This window comes from Ranitomeya variabilis, chromosome 5 (genome assembly GCF_051348905.1).
Source record: "Ranitomeya variabilis isolate aRanVar5 chromosome 5, aRanVar5.hap1, whole genome shotgun sequence".
Classification (NCBI taxonomy): domain Eukaryota; kingdom Metazoa; phylum Chordata; class Amphibia; order Anura; family Dendrobatidae; genus Ranitomeya; species Ranitomeya variabilis.
In genome coordinates this window covers 417,317,202-417,340,025 of record NC_135236.1, presented here as the reverse complement: position 1 = coordinate 417,340,025, position 22,824 = coordinate 417,317,202, and the positions used below count along the sequence as shown (strand labels likewise).

Here is a 22,824-nt window from a genome sequence, read left to right as displayed (position 1 = left end):
GGGGGAGCGGGGGCTGTCTAATTATACTCACCTGCACCTGGCGCGGTCCGTGCAGGTCCCTGGCTCCCGGGCGCCCCAGCTTCTTCCTGTACTGAGCGGTTACATGGTACCGCTCATTACAGTAATGAATATGCGGCTCCACCTCCCATAGGGGTGGAGCCGCATATTCATTACTGTAATGAGCGGTAACAGTGACCGCTCAGTACAGGAAGAAGCTACGGTGCCGGGGAAGCGGGGGCTGCACCGCGCCAGGAGCAGGTGAGTATAATGGGGAGCGCTGCGCGATATTCACCTGCTCCTCCTTCCAGCCGCCGCTCCGTCTTCAGCGTCTTCTGCAGTGACGCTCAGGTCAGAGGGCGCAGTGACGTAGTTAGTGCGCGCCCTCTGCCTGAAAGTTAGTGCAGAAGACGCTGAAGATGGAGCGGTGGCTGGAACGAGGAGCAGGTGAATATTGAAAGTGCCGGGGGCCTGAGCGATGGAGAGGTGAGTATGTGATTTATTTTTTTTTTATCGCAGCAACAGCAAATGGGGCAAGTGTCTGTATGGGGCATCTTATGGGGCCATAACGTTTGTGCAGCACTATATGGCGCAAGTGTCTGTATGGAGCATCTTACGGGGCCATAACGTTTGTGCAGCACTATAATGGGGCAAGTGTCTGTATAGAGCATCTTATGGGGCCATAACGTTTGTGCAGCACTATATGGGGCAAGTGTCTGTATGGGGCCATAATCAACGTTTGTGCAGCACTATATGGGGCAAGTGTCTGTATGGGACCATAATCAACGTTTGTGCATCACTATATGGGGTAAGTGTCTGTATCTTATGGGGCCATAACGTTTGTGCAGCATTATATGGGGCAAATGTCTGTATGGAGCATCTTATGGGGCCATAATTAACGTTTGTGCAGCACTATATGGGGCAAATATCTTTATGGAGCATCTTGTGGGGTCATAGTCAACGTTTCTGCAGCACTATCTGGGGCAAATGTCTCTATGGAGCATCTTATGGGGCCATAATCAACATTTCTGCAGCATTATATGGGGCAAATGTGTCTATGGAGCATCTTATGGGGCCATTATTAACCTTTATGCAGGATTATATGGGGCTCCTGATTCAATATGGATATTCAAAAACAATTAACCTACTGATGTCCAAATTAATTTTACTTTTATTGGTATTTATTTTAACATTATGGGGATTCAGGAATGTACCTTGGCTTTCAATAGAGAATTAAAGTTTTTTTTAATAGTTTCAATAGAGTTAAGGTTCACATGGGGGAGGTTTGGGGGTGGGGCGCCAAACTGATCCTTTGCCCCGGGTGCAGGAAAGGCTAGATACACCTCTGGTTCCAGATAGAGACCACCTGAAAAAGACATTGTGTGAACATGCACTGATCGTTTCATTCACTGCTAGACTACATCCACTATTCATTTTAGTATAAGGCGGAGTGGACTGAGAATTGACTCATGGCTACCCTTCACCTCTACTCAGATAGAAGTCTTGCTGAATAGAGCAGACCTAGAACAAGCAGACAGTGCTCTGCTCTCCACACTAGGGTAGTGAGACCGCTGCACAGAGAACCCCAGGGCATTGAACCCCCACCCCAAAGAGAGTAATTCTTGCATTTTAGAATTTTTCCTTAGCATGTGAATTGGGTTTTGTAAAACGCCACTCGCTTCTATTGTACTGGGTATATTACGGTTGTTTTAGATTAATAATTGCTTTATTACCCTGTTTTAGTCTGGCATGTTTCCATAGTCGCGAGGACGTGTGAGGGAGGTGAAGGTTATACAGTGTTGTCAGGGGCTGCAGCAGCCTCAATGCGCAGGCTGTACACAGGAGACACCACACATCTTTGTTACACTATATTAACACAGGTTGAAAAATCTTGTGCAATGTCTTTGCTATTTGATTCCATTCTTTGCATTTTTAGAAATCAGATTGAATGTAAACCACATGATTACTGGCGGTCTGACTGCTGGGACCACCCTGATCCTAAGAATTGGCCTTTGCAAATTGTGGTCTACAGTAAATGAAGTTGAGGTTCAAATACTCAGCGCTGTACCCTGCTTTCTCCGACAGTCTTATAGATAATGAATGGAGAGTAGGTACACATGCTCATCCTCTGGCCCATTAACATAGGGCTCTGCAGAACCCGTCCGTAAGATCGGTGAGGGTCCCAGTGGTCAGACACCCAACAATCAGGCACTTATCACTATACTATGGATAGCAGGTAACTTCCATACTTGATACATCACCTTAAAGGGGCTGTCCAACCTTAGGCTACAAGTCTGCAGCCGCTCTATGTGATTGCAGACTTGTTAATCCTCACATTGTGCACAGTGCGCGCTGAGAGGATTCTCCGGCGCTGGGAGAGTGACCGCATGTATGTTATTTGCCAACTAGATGGGTGTGGCTTACGCAAGTGTATTAAATGAGGCCGGAAAAATGTGGCCAGAAGTATGCAAATTGCATTATTGCGGTCACATGACCGCCTGCTCTCGGCGCCAGCAGCAGAGAATCCTTACAGTGCTCAGGGCACATGATGTGAGGATTCGCAAGTCTGTAGTCTCATTTTTATGCAGTAAATGTGTATTAATCTACTCTCCTACCACATCACCACAATTGTGACTAGCCAGCTCCCTATGTGCGCTATGCATGAGCCAGAAGTTGCCATTACAATGAATTCCTATGGAGCCTCGTACTGACGCTTCATATGCTTTCATTATAAAAGAGACTTCCAGAGCGGAGTGTGAACCAGCCAGTCTGCAGAGGGGTGACGTCGCTGAGAAGGAGAGCAGAACGGCACTGGACACCGGCGAAAGCAGCAGTAGGTTATATTAATACACTGAGGCCACATTACATGCATGTATGCACACATTTACTGCATAAAAAATGTTAGTGGGAGTGCTTCTTTAAGATGGGGCAATCCCTTTAAGACAAATTTACAAATTATGACATTTTAGGCTACTTTCACACTAGCGTCGGACGACGCACGACAAATTGTTTTTCAACGCATCCGCTGCCCAATTGTGAGGTGCGGGGAGGCGGGGCGGAGTCCCGCACCAAAAAACGTTACAAGCAACGTTTTTTGGTGGCGACGGACCGACGCAACACGACGCAACTGTCGCACGATGGTTGCGACGTGTGGCAATGCGTCGCACTGCGTCGCTAATGCAAGTCAATGGAGAAAAACCGCATCCTGCAAGCACTTTTGCAGGATGCGTTTTTTCTACAAAACGACGCATAGCGACGTGCAGTGCACGACGCTAGTGTGAAAGTAGCCTTAGAATGTTGCACAAAACTTACTCTAGTAGATGGGTGGAGTAAAAACTGGAAAATCATCTCTGCACAAAGGAGTTACCGTATATCTAATGATATTGTAAATGTATTACACATTGTAAGGTGTATATATATACAAAATATGCGAGGCATGTACACAGAGTATTAGTGTTTCCATTAGGTGTGTCCATAAAGCGACATACATATCGAACATAGGCGAGGGCAGAATATTAGTGTGGGGAGTGTAAATATGGATATGAAAAGTCTACACACCCCTGTTAAAATAGCAGATTTATGTAGTGTAAAAAAAAAATCATACCAAGAAGAATAATTTCAGAACAATTTCCACCTTTTAATGTCACCATGATATGTACAAATCCACTGGTGCAGTGCTGTGCACAGTACATATCACACGGCTCTATATGTGCAGTGCTGAGTGTATAGGTGCAGTGCTCTGTATATAGGAGCAGTGCTCTGTGTGTATATGTGCAGTGTTCTGTGTATAGGTGCAGTGCTGAGTGTATAGGTGCAGTGCTCTGTATATAGGTGCAGTGCTCTGTGTGTATATGTGCAGTGTTCTGTGTATAGGTGCAGTGCTGTATGTATAGGTGCAGTACTGAGTGTATATAGGTGCAGTGCTGAGTGTAGAGGTGCAGTACTGAGTGTATAGGTGCAATGGTGAGTGTATATAGGTGCAGTGCTGAGTGTAGAGGTGCAGTGCTGTGTATATATCTCTGGAGAAAACAGCCGCACACTCTAAGCTTGAAGTTTTTAAGTGAAAATTATATTCTTTATTAGTACAGGCATCACTGAGTGCTCAATAGCGTTAGATATGCTGTCGGATACTTTAAGTTAGTGTTAACGTTTCGACCAAAGCTGGTCTTTGTCAAAACCACACTTTTAGTGAGGGGAAGAGTGCGCCAAAAGAAGCAGTCCAGAGAGGGCGGAGTCTGCAGGGGTAGAAGCGCTGTGTCCGTCACATTGGTAGTGCTGTGTATATAGGCGCAGTGCTATATGTATAGGTGCAGTGCTGAGTATATATAGGTGCCATGGTGAATGTATATAGCTGCAATGCTGAGTGTATATAGGTGCAATGCTGAGTGTAGAGGTGTAGTGCTGTGTAGAGGTGCAGTGCTGAGTATATATAGGTACAATGCTGAGTGTATATAGGTGCAGTGCTGACTTTATAGGTGCAGTGCTGTATGTATAGGTGCAGTGCTGAGTATATATAGGTGCCATGGTGAATGTATATAGCTGCAATGCTGAGTGTATATAGGTGCAGTGCTGAGTATATATAGGTGCAATGGTGAGTGTATATAGCTGCAATGCTGAGTGTAGAGGTGTAGTGCTGAGTATATATAGGTACAATGCTGAGTGTATATAGGTGCAGTGCTGAGTATATATAGGTGCAGTGCTGTATGTATAGGTGCCGTGCTGTACGCAAATGTGCAGTGCTGAGTATATATATGTGCAATGGTGAGTGTATATAGGTGCAGTGCTGAGTGTAGAGGTGCAGTGCTGTATGTATAGGTGTAGTCCTGAGTGTATATATAGGTGCAATGGTGAGTGTATATAGGTGCAATACTGAGTGTATATGTGCAGTGATCTGTATATAGGTGCAGTGCTGAGTGTAGAGGTGCAGTGCTCTGCATATAGGTGCAATTCTGAGTGTATATAGGTGCAGTGCTGAGTGTATAGGTGCAGTGCTCTGTATATACAGTACAGACCAATAGTTTGGACACACCTTCTCATTTAAAGATTTTTCTTTATTTTCATGACTATGAAAATTGTACATTCACACTGAAGGCATCAAAACTATGAATTAACACATGTGGAATTATATAGGGCACACCTGTGAAGTGAAAACCATTCCCTGTGACTACCTCTTGAAGCTCATCAAGAGAATGCCAAGAGTGTGCAAAGCAGTCATCAAAGCAAAAGGTGGCTACTTTGAAGAACCTAGAATATAAGACATATTTTCAGTTGTTTCACACTTTTTTGTTAAGTATATAATTCCACATGTGTTAATTCATAGTTTTGATGCCTTCAGTGTGAATGTACAATTTTCATAGTCATGAAAATACAGAAAAATCTTTAAATGAGGTGTGTCCAAACTTTTGGTCTGCACTGTTGGTGCAGTGCTGAGTGTATAGGTACAGTGCTGTGTATAAGGGTGAAGTGCTCTGTGTATGTATAGGTGCAGTGCTATGTATAGATGCAGTGCTGAGTGTATATAGGTGCAGTGCTATATGTAGAGGTGCAGTGCTGTGTATATATAGCTGCAATGGTGAGTGTATATAGGTGCAGTGCTGAGTGTATATAGGTGTAGTGCTGTATGTATAGCTGCAGTGCTGAGTATATATAGCTGCAATGGTGAGTGTATATAGGTGCAGTGCTGTGTATATAGGTGCAGTGCTGAGTGTATAGGTGCAGTGCTGAGTGTATATAGGTGCAGTGCTGAGTGTTTAGGTGCAGTGCTCAGTGTATAGGTGCAGTGCTGAGTGTATAGGTGCAGTTCTGAGTGTATGGGTGCAGTGCTGAGTGTATATAGGTGCAGTGCTGAGTGTTTAGGTGCAGTGCTGAGTGTATAGGTGCAGTGCTGAGTGTATAGGTGCAGTGCTGTGTGTATAGGTGCAGTGCTGAGTGTATAGGTGCAGTGCTGTGTGTGGAGGTGCAGTGCTGAGTGTAGAGGTACAGTGCTGAGTGTATATAGGTACAGTGCTGAGTGTATATAGGTGCAGTGCTGTGTGTATACTGTAGGTGCAGTTCTGAGTGTATAGGAGAAGTGCTGAGTGTATATAGGTGCAGTGCTGAGTGTATAGGTGCAGTGCTGTGCATATAGGTGCAGTGCTGAGTGTATAGGTGCAGTGCGTATAGGTGAAGTGCTGAGTGTTTATGTGCAGTGCTGTGTGTATAGGTGCAGTGCTGTGTGTATAGGTGCAGTGCTGTGTGTATAGGTGCAGTGCTGTGTATATAGGTGCAGTGCTGTGTGTATAGGTGCAGTGCAGAGTGTATTGGTGCAGTGCAGAGTGTATAGGCTCCGTGCTGTGTGTATAGGTGCAGTGTCGTGTGTATAGGTGCAGTGCTGTGTGTATAGGTGCAGTGCTGTGTGTATAGGCGCTGTGTAGATAGGTGCAGTGCTGAGTGTATAGGTGCAGTGCTGTGTGTATAGGTGCAGTGCTGTGTATATAGGTGCAGTGCTGTGCGTATAGGTGCAGTGCTGTGTGTATAGGTGCAGTGCTGTGTGTATAGGTGCAGTGCTGAGTGTATAGGTGCAGTGCTGTGTATATAGGTGCAGTGCTGAGTTTATAGGTGCAGTGCTGAGTGTATAGGCGTAGTGCTGTATATATAGCTGCAGTGCTGAGTATATATAGGTGCAATGGTGAGTGTATATAGGTGCAGTGTTGTGTATATAGGTGCAGTGCTGTGTATATAGGTGCAGTGCTGAGTGTATAGGTGCAGTGCCGTGTGTATAGGTGCAGTGCTGTATATAGGCGCAGTGCTGTGTATATAGGTTCAGTGCTTACTGTATAGGTGCAGTGCTGTGTATATAGGTGCAGTGCTGTGTATATAGATGAAGTGCTGAGTGTATAGGTGCAGTGCTTTGTGTATAGGTGCAGTGCTGTGTACATAGGTGCAGTGCTGAGTGTATAGGTGTAGTGCTGTATATATAGGTGCAGTGCTGAGTATATATAGGTGCAATGGTGAGTGTATATAGGTGCAGTGCTGAGTGTATAGGTGCAGTGCTGAGTGTATATAGGTGCAGTGCTGAGTGTATAGGTGCAGTGCTATGCATATATAGTTGCAGTGCTGAGTGTATAGGTGCAGTGCTGAGTGTATAGGTGCAGTGCCGAGTGTATAGGTGCAGTGCCGAGTGTATAGGTGCAGTGCCGAGTGTATAGGTGCAGTGCCGAGTGTATAGGTGCAGTGCCGAGTATATAGGTGCAGTGCCGAGTGTATAGGTGCAGTGCCGAGTGTATAGATGCAGTGCCGTGTGTAGATAGGTGCAGTGCTGAGTGTATATAGGTGTAGTGCTGTGTATAGGTGCAGTGCTGAGTGTATAGGTGCAGTGCTGCATATAGGTCCAGTTCTGAGTGTATAGAAGTGCTGAGTGTATATAGGTGCAGTGCTGAGTGTATATAGGTGCAGTGCTGAGTGTATATAGGTGCAGTGCTGAGTGTATAGGTGCAGTGCTGAGTGTATAGGTGCAGTGCTGAGTGTATAGGTGCAGTGCTGTGTATATAGGTGTAGTGCTGAGTGTATAGGTGTAGTGCTGAGTGTATAGGTGCAGCGCTGAGTTTATATAGGTGCAATGGTGAGTGTATAGGTGCCGTGCTGAGTGTATAGGTGCAGTGGTGAGTGTATAGGTGCAGTGCTGAGTGTATAGGTGCAGTGCCGTGTGTATAGGTGCAGTGCTGTGTGTATAGGCAGTGGGCACTGTGCAGATAGGTGCAGTGCTCAGTGTATAGGTGCAGTGCTGAGTGTATAGGTGTAGTGCTGTGTATATAGGTGCAGTGCTGTGTGTATAGGTGCAGTGCTGTGTGTATAGGTGCAGTGCTGTGTATATAGGTGCAGTGCTGTGTGTATAGGTGCAGTGCAGAGTGTATAGGTGCAGTGCAGAGTGTATAGGCTCTGTGCTGTGTGTATAGGTGCAGTGTCGTGTGTATAGGTGCAGTGCTGTGTGTATAGGTGCAGTGCTGTGTGTATAGGCGCTGTGCAGATAGGTGCAGTGCTGAGTGTATAGGTGCAGTGCTGTGTGTATAGGTGCAGTGCTGTGTATAGGTGCAGTGCTGTGTGTATAGGTGCAGTGCTGAGTGTATAGGTGCAGTGCTGCGTATATAGGTGCAGTGCTGCGTATATAGGTGCAGTGCTGTGTGTATAGGTGCAGTGCTGTGTGTATAGGCGCTGTGCAGATAGGTGCAGTGCTGAGTGTATAGGTGCAGTGCTGTGTGTATAGGTGCAGTGCAGAGTGTATAGGTGCCGTGCTGTGTGTATAGGCGCTATGCAGATAGGTGTAGTGCTGAGTGTATAGGTGCAGTGCTGAGTGTATAGGTGCAGTGCTGTGTATATAGGTACAGTGCTGAGTGTATAGGTGCAGTGCTGTGCATATAGGTGCAGTGCCGTGTGTATAGGTGCAGTGCCGTGTGTATAGGCGCTGTGAATATAGGTGCAGTGCTGTGCATATAGGTGCAGTGCTGTGTGTAGAGGTGCAGTGCTGTGTGTATAGGTGCAGTGCTGTGTGTATAGGTGCAGTGCTTTGTATATAGGTACAGTGCTGTGTATAGGTGCAGTGCCGTGTATATAGGTACAGTGCTGTGTGTATAGGCTCTGTGCGTATAGGTGCAGTGCTGAGTGTATAGGTGCAGTGCTGTGTGTAGAGGTGCAGTGCTGTGTGTAGAGGTGCAGTGCTGTGTATAGGCGCTGTGCTGTGCGTATAGGTGCAGTGCTGAGTGTATAGGTAATATTCAGTGGCATACATAGTCTGTCCTAATAAATAAACCCATAAGGCATAAAATGACCAATGAAAAATAAGACAGACCTAGGACCACAAAGGACAACTGCATATATCTATATATAACACAAAAACACCAAAAATTGCAGTCAAGCAAAGTCCAAGTAATGAAAAATAGAAAAACCTTTATTGAATAAAAAACACACACATATAGGTGCACAGTAATGGCAGGCAGCAGAATCCCCTAATCAGGTCCGCATCCACAGACACTAAACCCAGGACTAAACCACAGTACATAGATATTAGTTATAGCAATGCAGCACACATAGGTAATCAGTCTAAGTACATATACAATATTAGCAAGTTTATAAGGATATTAACTGACTACCTATGTGGCCCCATAAACTCATGTCATATATATGGTACATACCGTACTATCAGAAAGGGGAAATATGCACCGTGGTCGCGTCCTCCCCGACGCGCGTTTCGGCCAGGTGGCCTTCCTCAGGGGGATGCCCCATGATGCCAGGGGCACTATTTAAATAGTACATGGTCCGGGAATAACGGCGCACACCTGCGCGTCCGCGCCGCACCATCCACATCCGGTCAGCGCCGGTCACGGGGCCGGAAACACATGGGCCCATGTGATCCGCCCACAGAACACAGCGAGGACCGAGGAGTGCGGCGCGACCGCGCATGCGCGAACCACAACCGCGGCCATATTGAAAGAGGGCACATTAACTGGCATATATGCACATATGCAAAATATAATGGTAAAACTAAAAAGCCGCATATAATTGTGACCAACACATATAGATTGGGAGATAGAAACATACATATCCACATATACAGGCAGCTGGTACAGAGCCCATATTTCAAAGACAAATATATGGAATTATAAATTTATACTGGATCTACAATAGACAACAAATAACAAAAGCAACCGTCATATAGCCGATCTACAAATATGATAGCCCCTAAAATACAGATAAATACACATATAGAAAATAAGGCAGAAATAAATCCAAAAAGAATATATTGAATATATTGAATAAAGCTGCAGAATCATATAATCCAAACAGGAGTTTATCCTCATATAGTCCATGATATATATATCAACAAATGAAGAAAGTATAGACGAGGGCTGTCCATCCATATAAGAAGTGCTGCAGATGTGTATTGACGGCCACCAAAATAATTATCCCGAACATCAGTCACAAACCGGACAGAACTGTAAAAAGATAAAATAGCATTAAAACCAAATAGCGACAGCAGATGCGGAACAGAAAAAAGGACATGATGCACGGCAACTCGGAGATTACAAAAACGGGGCAAATGACAGACACTCATTCAGTCCATAGGGCTGAACGGTCTTTAGGCGCCAGATCCAGCGTGTCTCTAGCATACCAAGTCTCTTAGAGAGACCACCACCTCTAATGTTTATTTTGAGGGCATCAATTCCCCTTACTTTCAGCATTGTAGCATCGCAGTTGTGGAATGCTTTAAAGTGCCTAGGTAGAGTTTTTAGGGTGGCTGTGTCCTCGTGACCAGCGGCTGCCTGAATCCCCAACACATGTTCCCTTACGCGGACTTTCAACTGGCGGGTGGTAAGGCCGACATATACAAGTCCGCAGGGGCATGTAGCATAGTAAATAACAAATCTAGTGGTACAGGTAACCAGTTGACGGATGGAAAACCTCCTAGTACCACTAGAGTTGAAAAAATGATCACTTCTCTCTATGTTGGGGCAGGCAACACATCGGCCACAGGGAACACAACCCACCCTTGGTGTAAACCTGTCAAGGAAAGTAGTAGGTGGCCGTCCCTCATGGTGACTATGGACCAATTGATCCTTCAAGTTGGGGGCACGTCTGAATGTAATAGATGGCTTATCTGGAATAAATTTCTTAACTATCGGGTCCACTTGGAGAATCGGCCAAGCTTTAACTAGGGCTCTCCTAACTTGGTTAGCTTTGGAGTTAAAGGTAGTAATAAACCTGATGTTATTGGTATTATTAGCCCTCCTTAGTTGACCACCCTGACCACCATAAAGCAAATTATGGCGTGTCGCGTGTTTTGCCCTCTGATATGCCCTCTTGATGGATCTCCCGCTATATCCCCTTGCCAGAAAACGCATCCTCAGTTCACCAGCTCTTTTCTCGAAATCACTATCAGAAGAGCAGATCCGGCGTAGCCGGAGAAACTGCCCCACCGGAATTGAACGTATCATGTGATGAGGGTGGCCTGAGGATGCCTTATTTTCTATATGTGTATTTATCTGTATTTTAGGGGCTATCATATTTGTAGATCGGCTATATGACGGTTGCTTTTGTTATTTGTTGTCTATTGTAGATCCAGTATAAATTTATAATTCCATATATTTGTCTTTGAAATATGGGCTCTGTACCAGCTGCCTGTATATGTGGATATGTATGTTTCTATCTCCCAATCTATATGTGTTGGTCACAATTATATGCGGCTTTTTAGTTTTACCATTATATTTTGCATATGTGCATATATGCCAGTTAATGTGCCCTCTTTCAATATGGCCGCGGTTGTGGTTCGCGCATGCGCGGTCGCGCCGCACTCCTCGGTCCTCGCTGTGTTCTGTGGGCGGATCACATGGGCCCATGTGTTTCCGGCCCCGTGACCGGCGCTGACCGGATGTGGATGGTGCGGCGCGGACGCGCAGGTGTGCGCCGTTATTCCCGGACCATGTACTATTTAAATAGTGCCCCTGGCATCATGGGGCATCCCCCTGAGGAAGGCCACCTGGCCGAAACGCGCGTCGGGGAGGACGCGACCACGGTGCATATTTCCCCTTTCTGATAGTACGGTATGTACCATATATATGACATGAGTTTATGGGGCCACATAGGTAGTCAGTTAATATCCTTATAAACTTGCTAATATTGTATATGTACTTAGACTGATTACCTATGTGTGCTGCATTGCTATAACTAATATCTATGTACTGTGGTTTAGTCCTGGGTTTAGTGTCTGTGGATGCGGACCTGATTAGGGGATTCTGCTGCCTGCCATTACTGTGCACCTATATGTGTGTGTTTTTTATTCAATAAAGGTTTTTCTATTTTTCATTACTTGGACTTTGCTTGACTGCAATTTTTGGTGTTTTTGTGTTATATGAGTGTATAGGTGCAGTGCTGAGTGTACAGGTGCAGTGCCATGTGTATAGGCGCCGTGCTGTGTGTATAGGTGCAGTGCCGTGTGTATAGGTGCAGTGCCGTGTATATAGGTACAGTGCTGTGTGTATAGGCGCTGTGTTGTGTATATAGGTGCAGTGTTGTGTATATAGGCGCCGTGCTGTGTATAGGTGCAGTGCCGTGTGTATAGGTGCAGTGCTGTGTATAGGTGCAGTGCTGTGTATATAGGTACAGTGCTGTGTGTATAGGCGCTGTGCTGTGCGTATAGGTGCAGTGTTGTGTGTGTATAGGTGCAGTGCCGTGTGTATAGGTGCAGTGCCGTGTATATAGGTGCAGTGCTGAGTGTATAGGTGCAGTGCCGTGTGTATAGGTGCAGTGCCGTGTGTATAGGCGCCGTGCTGTGTGTAGAGGTGCAGTGCCGAGTGTATAGGTGCAGTGCCGAGTGTATAGGTGCAGTGCCGAGTGTATAGGTGCAGTGCCGAGTGTATAGGTGCAGTGCCGAGTGTATAGGTGCAGTGCTGAGTGTATAGGTGCAGTGCTGTGTATATAGGTGTAGTGCTGAGTGTATAGGTGTAGTGCTGAGTGTATAGGTGCAGTGCTGAGTTTATATAGGTGCAATGGTGAGTGTATAGGTGCCGTGCTGAGTGTATAGGTGCAGTGGTGAGTGTATAGGTGCAGTGCTGAGTGTATAGGTGCAGTGCCGTGTGTATAGGTGCAGTGCTGTGTGTATAGGCACTGTGCAGATAGGTGCAGTGCTCAGTGTATAGGTGCAGTGCTGAGTGTATAGGTGTAGTGCTGTGTATATAGGTGCAGTGCTGTGTGTATAGGTGCAGTGCTGTGTGTATAGGTGCAGTGCTGTGTATATAGGTGCAGTGCTGTGTGTATAGGTGCAGTGCAGAGTGTATAGGTGCAGTGCAGAGTGTATAGGCTCCTTGCTGTGTGTATAGGTGCAGTGTCGTGTGTATAGGTGCAGTGCTGTGTGTATAGGTGCAGTGCTGTGTGTATAGGCGCTGTGCAGATAGGTGCAGTGCTGAGTGTATAGGTGCAGTGCTGTGTGTATAGGTGCAGTGTTGTGTGTATAGGTGCAGTGCTGTGTGTATAGGTGCAGTGCTGAGTGTATAGGTGCAGTGCTGTGTGTATAGGTGCAGTGCTGTGTGTATAGGTGCAGTGCTGTGTGTATAGGTGCAGTGCAGAGTTTATAGGTGCCGTGCTGTGTGTATAGGTGCAGTGTTGTGTGTATAGGCGCTGTGCAGATAGGTGCAGTGCTGAGTGTATAGGTGTAGTGCTGAGTGTATAGGTGCAGTGCTGAGTGTATAGGTACAGTGCTGAGTGTATAGGTGCAGTGCTGTGCATATAGGTGCAGTGCCGTGTGTATAGGTGCAGTGCCGTGTGTATAGGCGCTGTGCATATAGGTGCAGTGCTGTGCATATAGGTGCAGTGCTGTGTGTAGAGGTGCAGTGCTGTGTGTAGAGGTGCAGTCCCGTGTGTATAGGTGCAGTGCTTTGTATATAGGTACAGTGCTGTGTATAGGTGCAGTGCCGTGTATATAGGTACAGTGCTGTGTGTATAGGCGCTGTGCGTATAGGTGCAGTGCTGAGTGTATAGGTGCAGTGCTGTGTGTAGAGGTGCAGTGCTGTGTGTAGAGGTGCAGTGCTGTGTATAGGCGCTGTGCTGTGCGTATAGGTGCAGTGCTGAGTGTATAGGTGCAGTGCTGAGTGTATAGGTGCAGTGCTGAGTGTACAGGTGCAGTGCCGTGTGTATAGGCGCCGTGCTGTGTGTATAGGTGCAGTGCCGTGTGTATAGGTGCAGTGCCGTGTATATAGGTACAGTGCTGTGTGTATAGGCGCTGTGTTGTGTATATAGGTGCAGTGCCGTGTGTATAGGCGCCGTGCTGTGTGTATAGGTGCAGTGCCGTGTGTAGGTGCAGTGCTGTGTATAGGTGCAGTGCTGTGTATATAGGTACAGTGCTGTGTGTATAGGCGCTGTGCTGTGCGTATAGGTGCAGTGCTGTGTGTGTATAGGTGCAGTGCCGTGTGTATAGGTGCAGTGCTGTGTATATAGGTGTAGTGCTGAGTGTATAGGTGTAGTGCTGAGTGTATAGGTGCAGTGCTGAGTTTATATAGGTGCAATGGTGAGTGTATAGGTGCCGTGCTGAGTGTATAGGTGCAGTGCTGAGTGTATAGGTGCAGTGCCGTGTGTATAGGTGCAGTGCTGTGTGTATAGGCACTGTGCAGATAGGTGCAGTGCTGAGTGTATAGGTGTAGTGCTGTGTATATAGGTGCAGTGCTGTGTGTATAGGTGCAGTGCTGTGTGTATAGGTGCAGTGCTGTGTATATAGGTGCAGTGCTGTGTGTATAGGTGCAGTGCAGAGTGTATTGGTGCAGTGCAGAGTGTATAGGCTCCGTGCTGTGTGTATAGGTGCAGTGCTGTGTGTATAGGTGCAGTGCTGTGTGTATAGGCGCTGTGCAGATAGGTGCAGTGCTGAGTGTATAGGTGCAGTGCTGTGTGTATAGGTACAGTGCTGAGTGTATAGGTGCAGTGCTGCGTATATAGGTGCAGTGCTGTGTGTATAGGTGCAGTGCTGTGTGTATAGGCGCTGTGCAGATAGGTGCAGTGCTGAGTGTATAGGTGCAGTGCTGTGTGTATAGGTGCAGTGCAGAGTGTATAGGTGCCGTGCTGTGTGTATAGGTGCAGTGTTGTGTGTATAGGCGCTATGCAGATAGGTGTAGTGCTGAGTGTATAGGTGCAGTGCTGAGTGTATAGGTGCAGTGCTGTGTATATAGGTACAGTGCTGAGTGTATAGGTGCAGTGCTGTGCATATAGGTGCAGTGCCGTGTGTATAGGTGCAGTGCCGTGTGTATAGGCGCTGTGCATATAGGTGCAGTGCTGTGCATATAGGTGCAGTGCTGTGTGTAGAGGTGCAGTGCTGTGTGTAGAGGTGCAGTGCTGTGTGTAGAGGTGCAGTGCCGTGTGTATAGGTGCAGTGCTTTGTATATAGGTACAGTGCTGTGTATAGGTGCAGTGCCGTGTATATAGGTACAGTGCTGTGTGTATAGGCGCTGTGCGTATAGGTGCAGTGCTGAGTGTATAGGTGCAGTGCTGTGTGTAGAGGTGCAGTGCTGTGTATAGGCGCTGTGCTGTGCGTATTGGTGCAGTGCTGAGTGTATAGGTGCAGTGCTGAGTGTACAGGTGCAGTGCCGTGTGTATAGGCGCCGTGCTGTGTGTATAGGTGCAGTGCCGTGTGTATAGGTGCAGTGCCGTGTATATAGGTACAGTGCTGTGTGTATAGGTGCAGTGTTGTGTATATAGGCGCCGTGCTGTGTGTATAGGTGCAGTGCCGTGTGTATAGGTGCAGTGCTGTGTATAGGTGCAGTGCTGTGTATATAGGTACAGTGCTGTGTGTATAGGCGCTGTGCTGTGCGTATAGGTGCAGTGCTGTGTGTGTATAGGTGCAGTGCCGTGTGTATAGGCGCTGTGCAGATAGGTGCAGTGCTGAGTGTATAGGTGCAGTGCTGTGTGTATAGGTGCAGTGCTGTTTGTATAGGTGCAGTGCTGAGTGTATAGGTGCAGTGCTGAGTGTATAGGTGCAGTGCTGAGTGTATAGGTGCAGTGCTGAGTGTATAGGTGCAGTGCTGTGTGTATAGGCGCTGTGCAGATAGGTGCAGTGCTGAGTGTATAGGTGCAGTGCTGTGTGTATAGGTGCAGTGCAGAGTGTATAGGTGCCGTGCTGTGTGTATAGGTACAGTGCTGTGTATAGGCGCTATGCAGATAGGTGTAGTGCTGAGTGTATAGGTGCAGTGCTGAGTGTATAGGTGCAGTGCTGTGTATATAGGTACAGTGCTGAGTGTATAGGTGCAGTGCTGTGCATATAGGTGCAGTGCCGTGTGTATAGGTGCAGTGCCGTGTGTATAGGTGCAGTGCCGTGTGTATAGGCGCTGTGCATATTGGTGCAGTGCTGTGCATATTGGTGCAGTGCTGTGTGTAGAGGTGCAGTGCTGTGCTGTGTGTATAGGTGCAGTGCCATGTGTATAGGTGCAGTGCTTTGTATATAGGTACAGTGCTGTGTATAGGTGCAGTGCCGTGTGTATAGGTGCAGTGCCGTGTATATAGGTACAGTGCTGTGTGTATAGGCGCTGTGCGTATAGGTGCAGTGCTGTGTGTATAGGTGCAGTGCTGTGTGTAGAGGTGCAGTGCTGTGTGTAGAGGTGCAGTGCTGTGTGTAGAGGTGCAGTGCTGTGTGTAGAGGTGCAGTGCCATGTGTATAGGTGCAGTGCTGTGTGTATAGGTGCAGTGCCGTGTGTATAGGTGCAGTGCCGTGTATATAGGTGCAGTGTGATGTATAGGTGCAGTGCCGTGTGTATAGGTGCAGTGCCGTGTGTATAGGCGCTGTGCATATTGGTGCAGTGCTGTGCATATAGGTGCAGTGCTGTGTGTAGAGGTGCAGTGCTGTGCGTATAAGTGCAGTGCCATGTGTATAGGTGCAGTGCTTTGTATATAGGTACAGTGCTGTGTATAGGTGCAGTGCCGTGTGTATAGGTGCAGTGCCGTGTATATAGGTACAGTGCTGTGTGTATAGGCGCTGTGCGTATAGGTGCAGTGCTGTGTGTATAGGTGCAGTGCTGTGTGTAGAGGTGCAGTGCTGTGTGTAGAGGTGCAGTGCTGTGTGTAGAGGTGCAGTGCTGTGTGTAGAGGTGCAGTGCCATGTGTATAGGTGCAGTGCTGTGTGTAGAGGTGCAGTGCCATGTGTATAGGTGCAGTGCTGTGTGTAGAGGTGCAGTGCCATGTGTATAGGTGCAGTGCCGTGTGTATAGGTGCAGTGCTGTGTGTATAGGTGCAGTGCTGTGTGTAGAGGTGCAGTGCTGTGTGTAGAGGTGCAGTGCTGTGTGTAGAGGTGCAGTGCTGTGTGTAGAGGTGCAGTGCCATGTGTAGAGGTGCAGTGCTGTGTGTATAGGTGCAGTGCCGTGTGTATAGGTGCAGTGCCGTGTATATAGGTGCAGTGCTGTGTATAGGTGCAGTGCTGTGTATATAGGTACAGTGCTGTGTGTATAGGCGCTGTGCTGTGCGTATAGGTGCAGTGCTGTGTGTGTATAGGTGCAGTGCCGTGTGTATAGGTGCAGTGCCGTGTGTATAGGTGCAGTGCCGTGTATATAGGTGCAGTGTGATGTATAGGTGCAGTGCCGTGTGTATAGGTGCAGTGCCGTGTGTATAGGTGCAGTGCCGTGTGTATAGGTACAGTGCTGTGTGTATAGGCGCTGTGCGTATAGGTGCAGTGCTGTGTGTATAGGTGCAGTGCTGTGTGTATAGGTGCAGTGCTGTGTGTAGAGGTGCAGTGCCGTGTGTATAGGTGCAGTGCCGTGTATATAGGTACAGTGCTGTGTGTATAGGCGCTGTGCGTATAGGTGCAGTGCTGTGTGTATAGGTGCAGTGCTGTGTGTATAGGTGCAGTGCTGTGTGTAGAGGTGCAGTGCCGTGTGTATAGGTGCAGTGCCGTGTGTATAGGTGCAGTGCCGTGTATATAGGTGCAGTGTGGTGTATAGGTGCAGTGCTGTGTGTATAGGTGCAGTGCCGTGTATATAGGTGCAGTGTGGTGTATAGGTGCAGTGCCGTGTATATAGGTGCAGTGTGATGTATAGGTGCAGTGCCGTGTGTATAGGTGCAGTGTGGTGTATAGGTGCAGTGCCGTGTGTATAGGTGCAGTGCCGTGTATATAGGTGCAGTGTGGTGTATAGGTGCAGTGCTGTGTGTGTATAGGTGCAGTGCCGTGTATATAGGTGCAGTGTGGTGTATAGGTGCAGTGCCGTGTATATAGGTGCAGTGTGGTGTATAGGTGCAGTGCCGTGTATATAGGTGGTGCAGTGCCGTGTGGATAGGTGCAGTGCTGTGTACAGTTGCTCGCACATCACCTGGTGTGCTGGGGGCGGGGCCCTGGTTGCCGGGGGCGGGTCCCGCCGGGTGGATGGGAGCAGTGCAGGAAGCAGTCAGTCCCAGCAGTTACGGATTACTTTTGGACGTGCAGGAGTTTGGTGCCGCACTTCACCTCTCCCGCCCGGGCACAGCTACCTAGGGCACCGCCCGCCAGTCTGCACACGGTTTTCCATGTGAGAGGCCGTCAGTCCAGGGAGTGACCGGCGGAGAGGAGCCCGGCGGCCGGCTGAGCATGTAGCGGACGTGGGCGCTCTGTGCACCGGAGGGGCAGCAGCAGATGACGTGGAGCAGCAGCATGAGCAGCGGATACAGCAGCCTGGAGGACGACTCCGAGGAGTTCTACTTCACCGCCAAGACCTCCATCAAGAAGAGCCCGTGGCGGGCGGCCCGGGGCCAGCATGTGAGTGGGCTCCTCCGCGGCCGCACTGGTGCCATGCCACTGTCCTATGTGCTCCTCGTATAGAGGCACTACCTGGTGTAAGGGGGCGGAGACCCTGCTGTGCCCCTCTCTGGTACAGATTGGCATGGTACGGTGCCCTCAGTGGCCATTAGCACTTACTGTACGTTTTATGCCATTGGCGATACGCCGGTGCTATATGGCGGCACACTTGTGTTTGGGGAACCGAGAAGGCCATGGCCTGCGCCTCCGTGACAGACGGAGAAATAAAGGCCATTTATATTAAGATGTTGGGGGCAGCATATTAGCAATGATGCAGTGTCCACTGGCTGCTGGTATTAGGGGGTCTATGATGCAGTGGCCACTGGTATTAGGGGGTCAGTGATGCGGTGCCCACAGACCACTGGTATTAGGTGGTCATTGATGTGGTGCCCGTAGGCCGCTTGCATTAGGGGTCAATGAATCAGTGCCCGTAGGCCACTGGTATTAGAGGGTCAGTGATGCAGTGCCCGTAGGCTGCTGGCATTAGTGGGTCAATGATGCAGTGGCTGCTTGTATTAGGGGGTCTATGATGCGGTGCCCGTAGGCTGCTGGCATTAGTGGGTCAGTGATGCAGTGGCTGCTTGTATTAGGGGGTCTATGATGCGGTGCCCGTAGGCTGCTGGCATTAGTGGGTCAGTGATGCAGTGGCTGCTTGTATTAGGGGGTCTATGATGCAGTGCCCGTAGGCTGCTGGCATTAGTGGGTCAATGATGCAGTGGCTGCTTGTATTAGGGGGTCAGTGATGCGGTGCCCACAGTCTGCTGGTATTAGGGTGTCAGTGATGCAGTACCTGTAGGCCACTGGTATTAGAGGGTCAATGAATCAGTGCTCGCAGGCCACTGGTATTAGAGGGTCAATGAATCAGTGCTCGCAGGCCACTGGTATTAGAGGGTCAGTGATGCAGTGCCTGTAGGCCACTGGTATTAGAGGGTCAATGATGCGGTACCTGGAGTCTGCTGGTATTAGGGTGTCTGATGCAGTGCCCGTAGGCCGCTGGTATTAGGGGGTGAATGATGCAGTGCCCCACAGTCTGCTGGTATTAGGGGGTCTGATGCAGTGTCCGTAGGCCACTGGTATTAGAGGGTCAATGATGCGGTACCCAGAGTCTGCTGGTATTAGGGTGTCTGATGCAGTGCCCGTAGGCCGCTGGTATTAGGGGGTGAATGATGCAGTGCCCACAGTCTGCTGGTATTAGTGTGTCTGATGCAGTGCCCGTAGGCCACTGGTATTAGGGGGTCTGATGCAGTGTCCGTAGGCCGCTGGTATTAGGGGGGGTCAATGAATCAGTGCTCACTGGCTGCTATGGACATAGTTTGTGTCTTTGGCCTTCTGTTTCTGACCCGCATGGTGGGAGTACAGACACAGTGGTCCTCCGCACATCATGTCCTGTCACTATGACAGAAGGCTAACCCTCGGTGAGCGACCATGCCTCTGTAAGGGCCTAGTCTCACTTCAGTGTTTGATCAGCATTTATCATTCTACTTTTATGTGCATGATCCACTTTAAAAAAAAAATAAATAAAAATAATACTGAGATGTAAATGCAGTCGTTTACTGAGCAGTAGGACCCCATGTGCTGTGATGAAGGGGTTGTGATGTTGATGGGCATGCTCTGGCACGGAGTAGTTTTGCACATCTGTATTGCCATTGATTAAATCACGTGGCCAAATAACTATTGCTATGAAGTCTGAAATTATTATTATGGGTAATATTTACTTTCCTGGTGTTTTTAAAGTATGAACACAAAAGGCAAGTACTGTGCGTCCATAAATGGTGTCTCCACGCTTGACCTGTTTTTTTATTTTTGGGTGAACAGGTATTTTACTTAGTTTTGAGGCCATTAAAATCCTACAAAAAAAAATGTCTTAACCATGTGATGACACCCAGGTGTGATACTGTAGCTGTGGAATCCTGCACTTGTGCCAAACACTATTATAAGGCTGGTCATCTCTTCTGTCTATAAATGACCCAGTAAAGCAGGCTACCCGTGGTCCCCCTCCATGTAGTGCCGTGCTTGCCCTCAGTCACCCCCTTACATCCTGACAATCCTGATATCACATGGGACCATTGAACATAATCAGATCAGTGGAGAGGTCACAGGATCAACACTCAGCGGATCAGAAGGACTAGGAACAGGTGACGGCTGTCACAATATGGGAGTCCAAGGCTAGTCCGGGACACGGCATGCTGCTTACTAGCAAGTCCTGGATTACAGCGAAAGACAGAACTTCATCCCTGTTGATTTTGTTATAGAATGGGTTGGCACCATACCGGCATTATTGGCATATTTGTAGGCGCTATACCGGTCCTGACAGCAGGAGTCTCGCAGCCTGTGTGACTGGTGCGGCCATGTATACCCGTGGCCAGTGCGTCGGTCTCTGCACTTATCAGTCGCATACAAGTGACTGGATACAACTGCATACAAGTGGTTGGATCCCACCCAGTAATCATTTATCCACTATACAGTTCTATCCAAACTAGTTGCATAAAGATATTTGTGTGAAGCCACCCCTCAATGCTAAATCTTGGTCTTCGAGGACATTGTCTTGTGGGCTACTTCCCCAGATTGTACCTCTGCACTATCTATATATTTTCTGCTCACATGCCAATTTTTGGTGCCTCTTCCACTGTGTCTACGCACCATATGTGCTCCCAGGCCGGGCAGCTGTGCTGGGGTATGCTCATATTTCTGTATTTTGGGAATATTTGCTGGAAGCTTTGTGTCCTCACCCCCTGAAATCACACAAGGACACAAGCCTTTAGTAATCTCCTAAGGCTCTTTCATTCCTAGGAGACATGTTTCCTCTTGAGTTTGGGGCATGTAATCAGTTATTCTCCCTGTAGAATAGGGATAGTTGAGGACATGGGTATATCTGCGTTGTCCACTGTCCACACTATGGTGCCCGGAGCCATGAATTAGGAATATATGAATGGTTATGGGTTGGTGTCAGCTTTTCTGCCTTCTCCTTGACCTCAGCAGTGATGTTGTAGGCTCTGTTATGTATGTTCTCATACAGTCATTCTTGTGTGGTGCTTTCCCCTGTGTTCTGTTACTTATTCACTTGGTAGATGGCACTGCCAAACATGATAAGGGTGAAGTAATGTTGGAGCTGAGGTCGGACCCTGATGAGGGTGTGCCTTATGAGCTCATCTGATCCAGTCATTGTGGCGCACACCTTTTTCTGGGTCTGACTCATATTACTTATGTGATAGCACACTTTCCCTGCAAGGAGTAAAAGAACCTCCTATTTCTCCTCCGGATAATACATGACCTTTCTGGATGTAACGCCAGCTATGTCTGTAGGGTGGCAGCTCGGGCCTGTTCTTACTAAATGTGGATATTCTGCGCGGTTTGTGATCATGGGATACTTTATACACTGGTGACGTCTGGATTCTTTTCCAAGAAGCCCTGTCGTCCCTCTACTGGCATATGTTACCATGCATTAAATATTTACCATCCCCGCGACTCCATAGTGACCCGTGCATACATAAGCTGGCAGTGTACCATGGCTCATACCTGGGTGTGAGGCTGCACCATGAACATTATGTTGGAGTATTGGCTTTCTTGCTTGTGGCTATATGGCCTCTAGCCCAACACTGCATTACTGGCCCAGCCTGTTCTCCAATGTGTTTTTTTTTTTTTTTTTTTCTTTTTCAGTCATTTAATTTCAAAGCTGGGAACTTGATAGCCCTGTCCTGGTAAAGAGCATGGCCACCACTTGTTTCCTTTCATTCCTATGGCCTCAAGTCTGCACTTGTACAGACAGTGACCTTCAGAAAAAAAATACTGTACATCTGGCTATAGTGATTTTTTTTTTTTTTTTTTTTAAACAAAAAGAGGCACAGAAAACGCAGCTGAAAACAATGTGCTTAACACATCCAGCCTCTCAGAATGCCAGACATGGCTGTGCTTTCTCTTCCTGCCTGTAATGATGGGTACGCTGGAGCTGGCAGGAGTGGGCTATGCCAGGACTCTGGATTTCCTGTCCGTTACTTTCACTTCTCTGAAATAACAATAAAGCCTAAACCTCAGCAATTGTGTGTTCTCCTGATGTTTCCTGCCTCTGGCTGCCCTAGGATTGCTGATTGTGCACAAGTGTACGCGCTACATGCCAGCTCTCCGACCAGTTATCCTGATATCAAGTGCTGAACGTTTAGCCTCCTTTATGATTTCTCTGCTTCACTATTATTATTATTATACATTTTTATAGTGCCATTTATTCCATGGCGCTTTACATGTGAAAAGGGGGCAAATATAGACAAATACAATAAATATGAGCAAAAAACAAGGCACACAGGTACAGAAGGAGCGAGGACCACTAAAAAATGTTCTGCTTTTCATCAGTGTTTGGTCGGTGTCACTACTTACCCTCAGTGTTTGGTCGGTGTCACTTCTTACCCTCAGTGTTTGGTCGGTGTCACTTTTTGTACCCTCAGTGTTTGGTCGGTGTCACTTTTTGTACCCTCAGTGTTTGGTCGGTGTCACTTCTTACCCTCAGTGTTTGGTCGGTGTCACTTCTTACCCTCAGTGTTTGGTCGGTGTCACTTCTTACCCTCAGTGTT

General features: G+C 47.8%; 1 protein-coding gene across 3 annotated transcripts in view; it reads left to right on the top strand.

Annotated features, from left to right (window-relative positions):
• RASSF3 (Ras association domain family member 3) overlaps positions 1-22,824 on the top strand; it is a 246,331-nt gene that overhangs the window by 168,766 nt on the left and 54,741 nt on the right. The window contains exon 1 of one of the 3 annotated variants that reach the window (XM_077265210.1): positions 17,826-18,223. The exons of the other annotated variants lie outside the window; for them this stretch is intronic. Within the exon in view, the coding sequence (XP_077121325.1) occupies positions 18,101-18,223 (123 nt within the window). The 5' untranslated portion in view covers positions 17,826-18,100. Of the gene's footprint in view, positions 1-17,825; positions 18,224-22,824 lie in introns of those variants that run through there. 3 annotated transcript variants of the gene reach the window in all.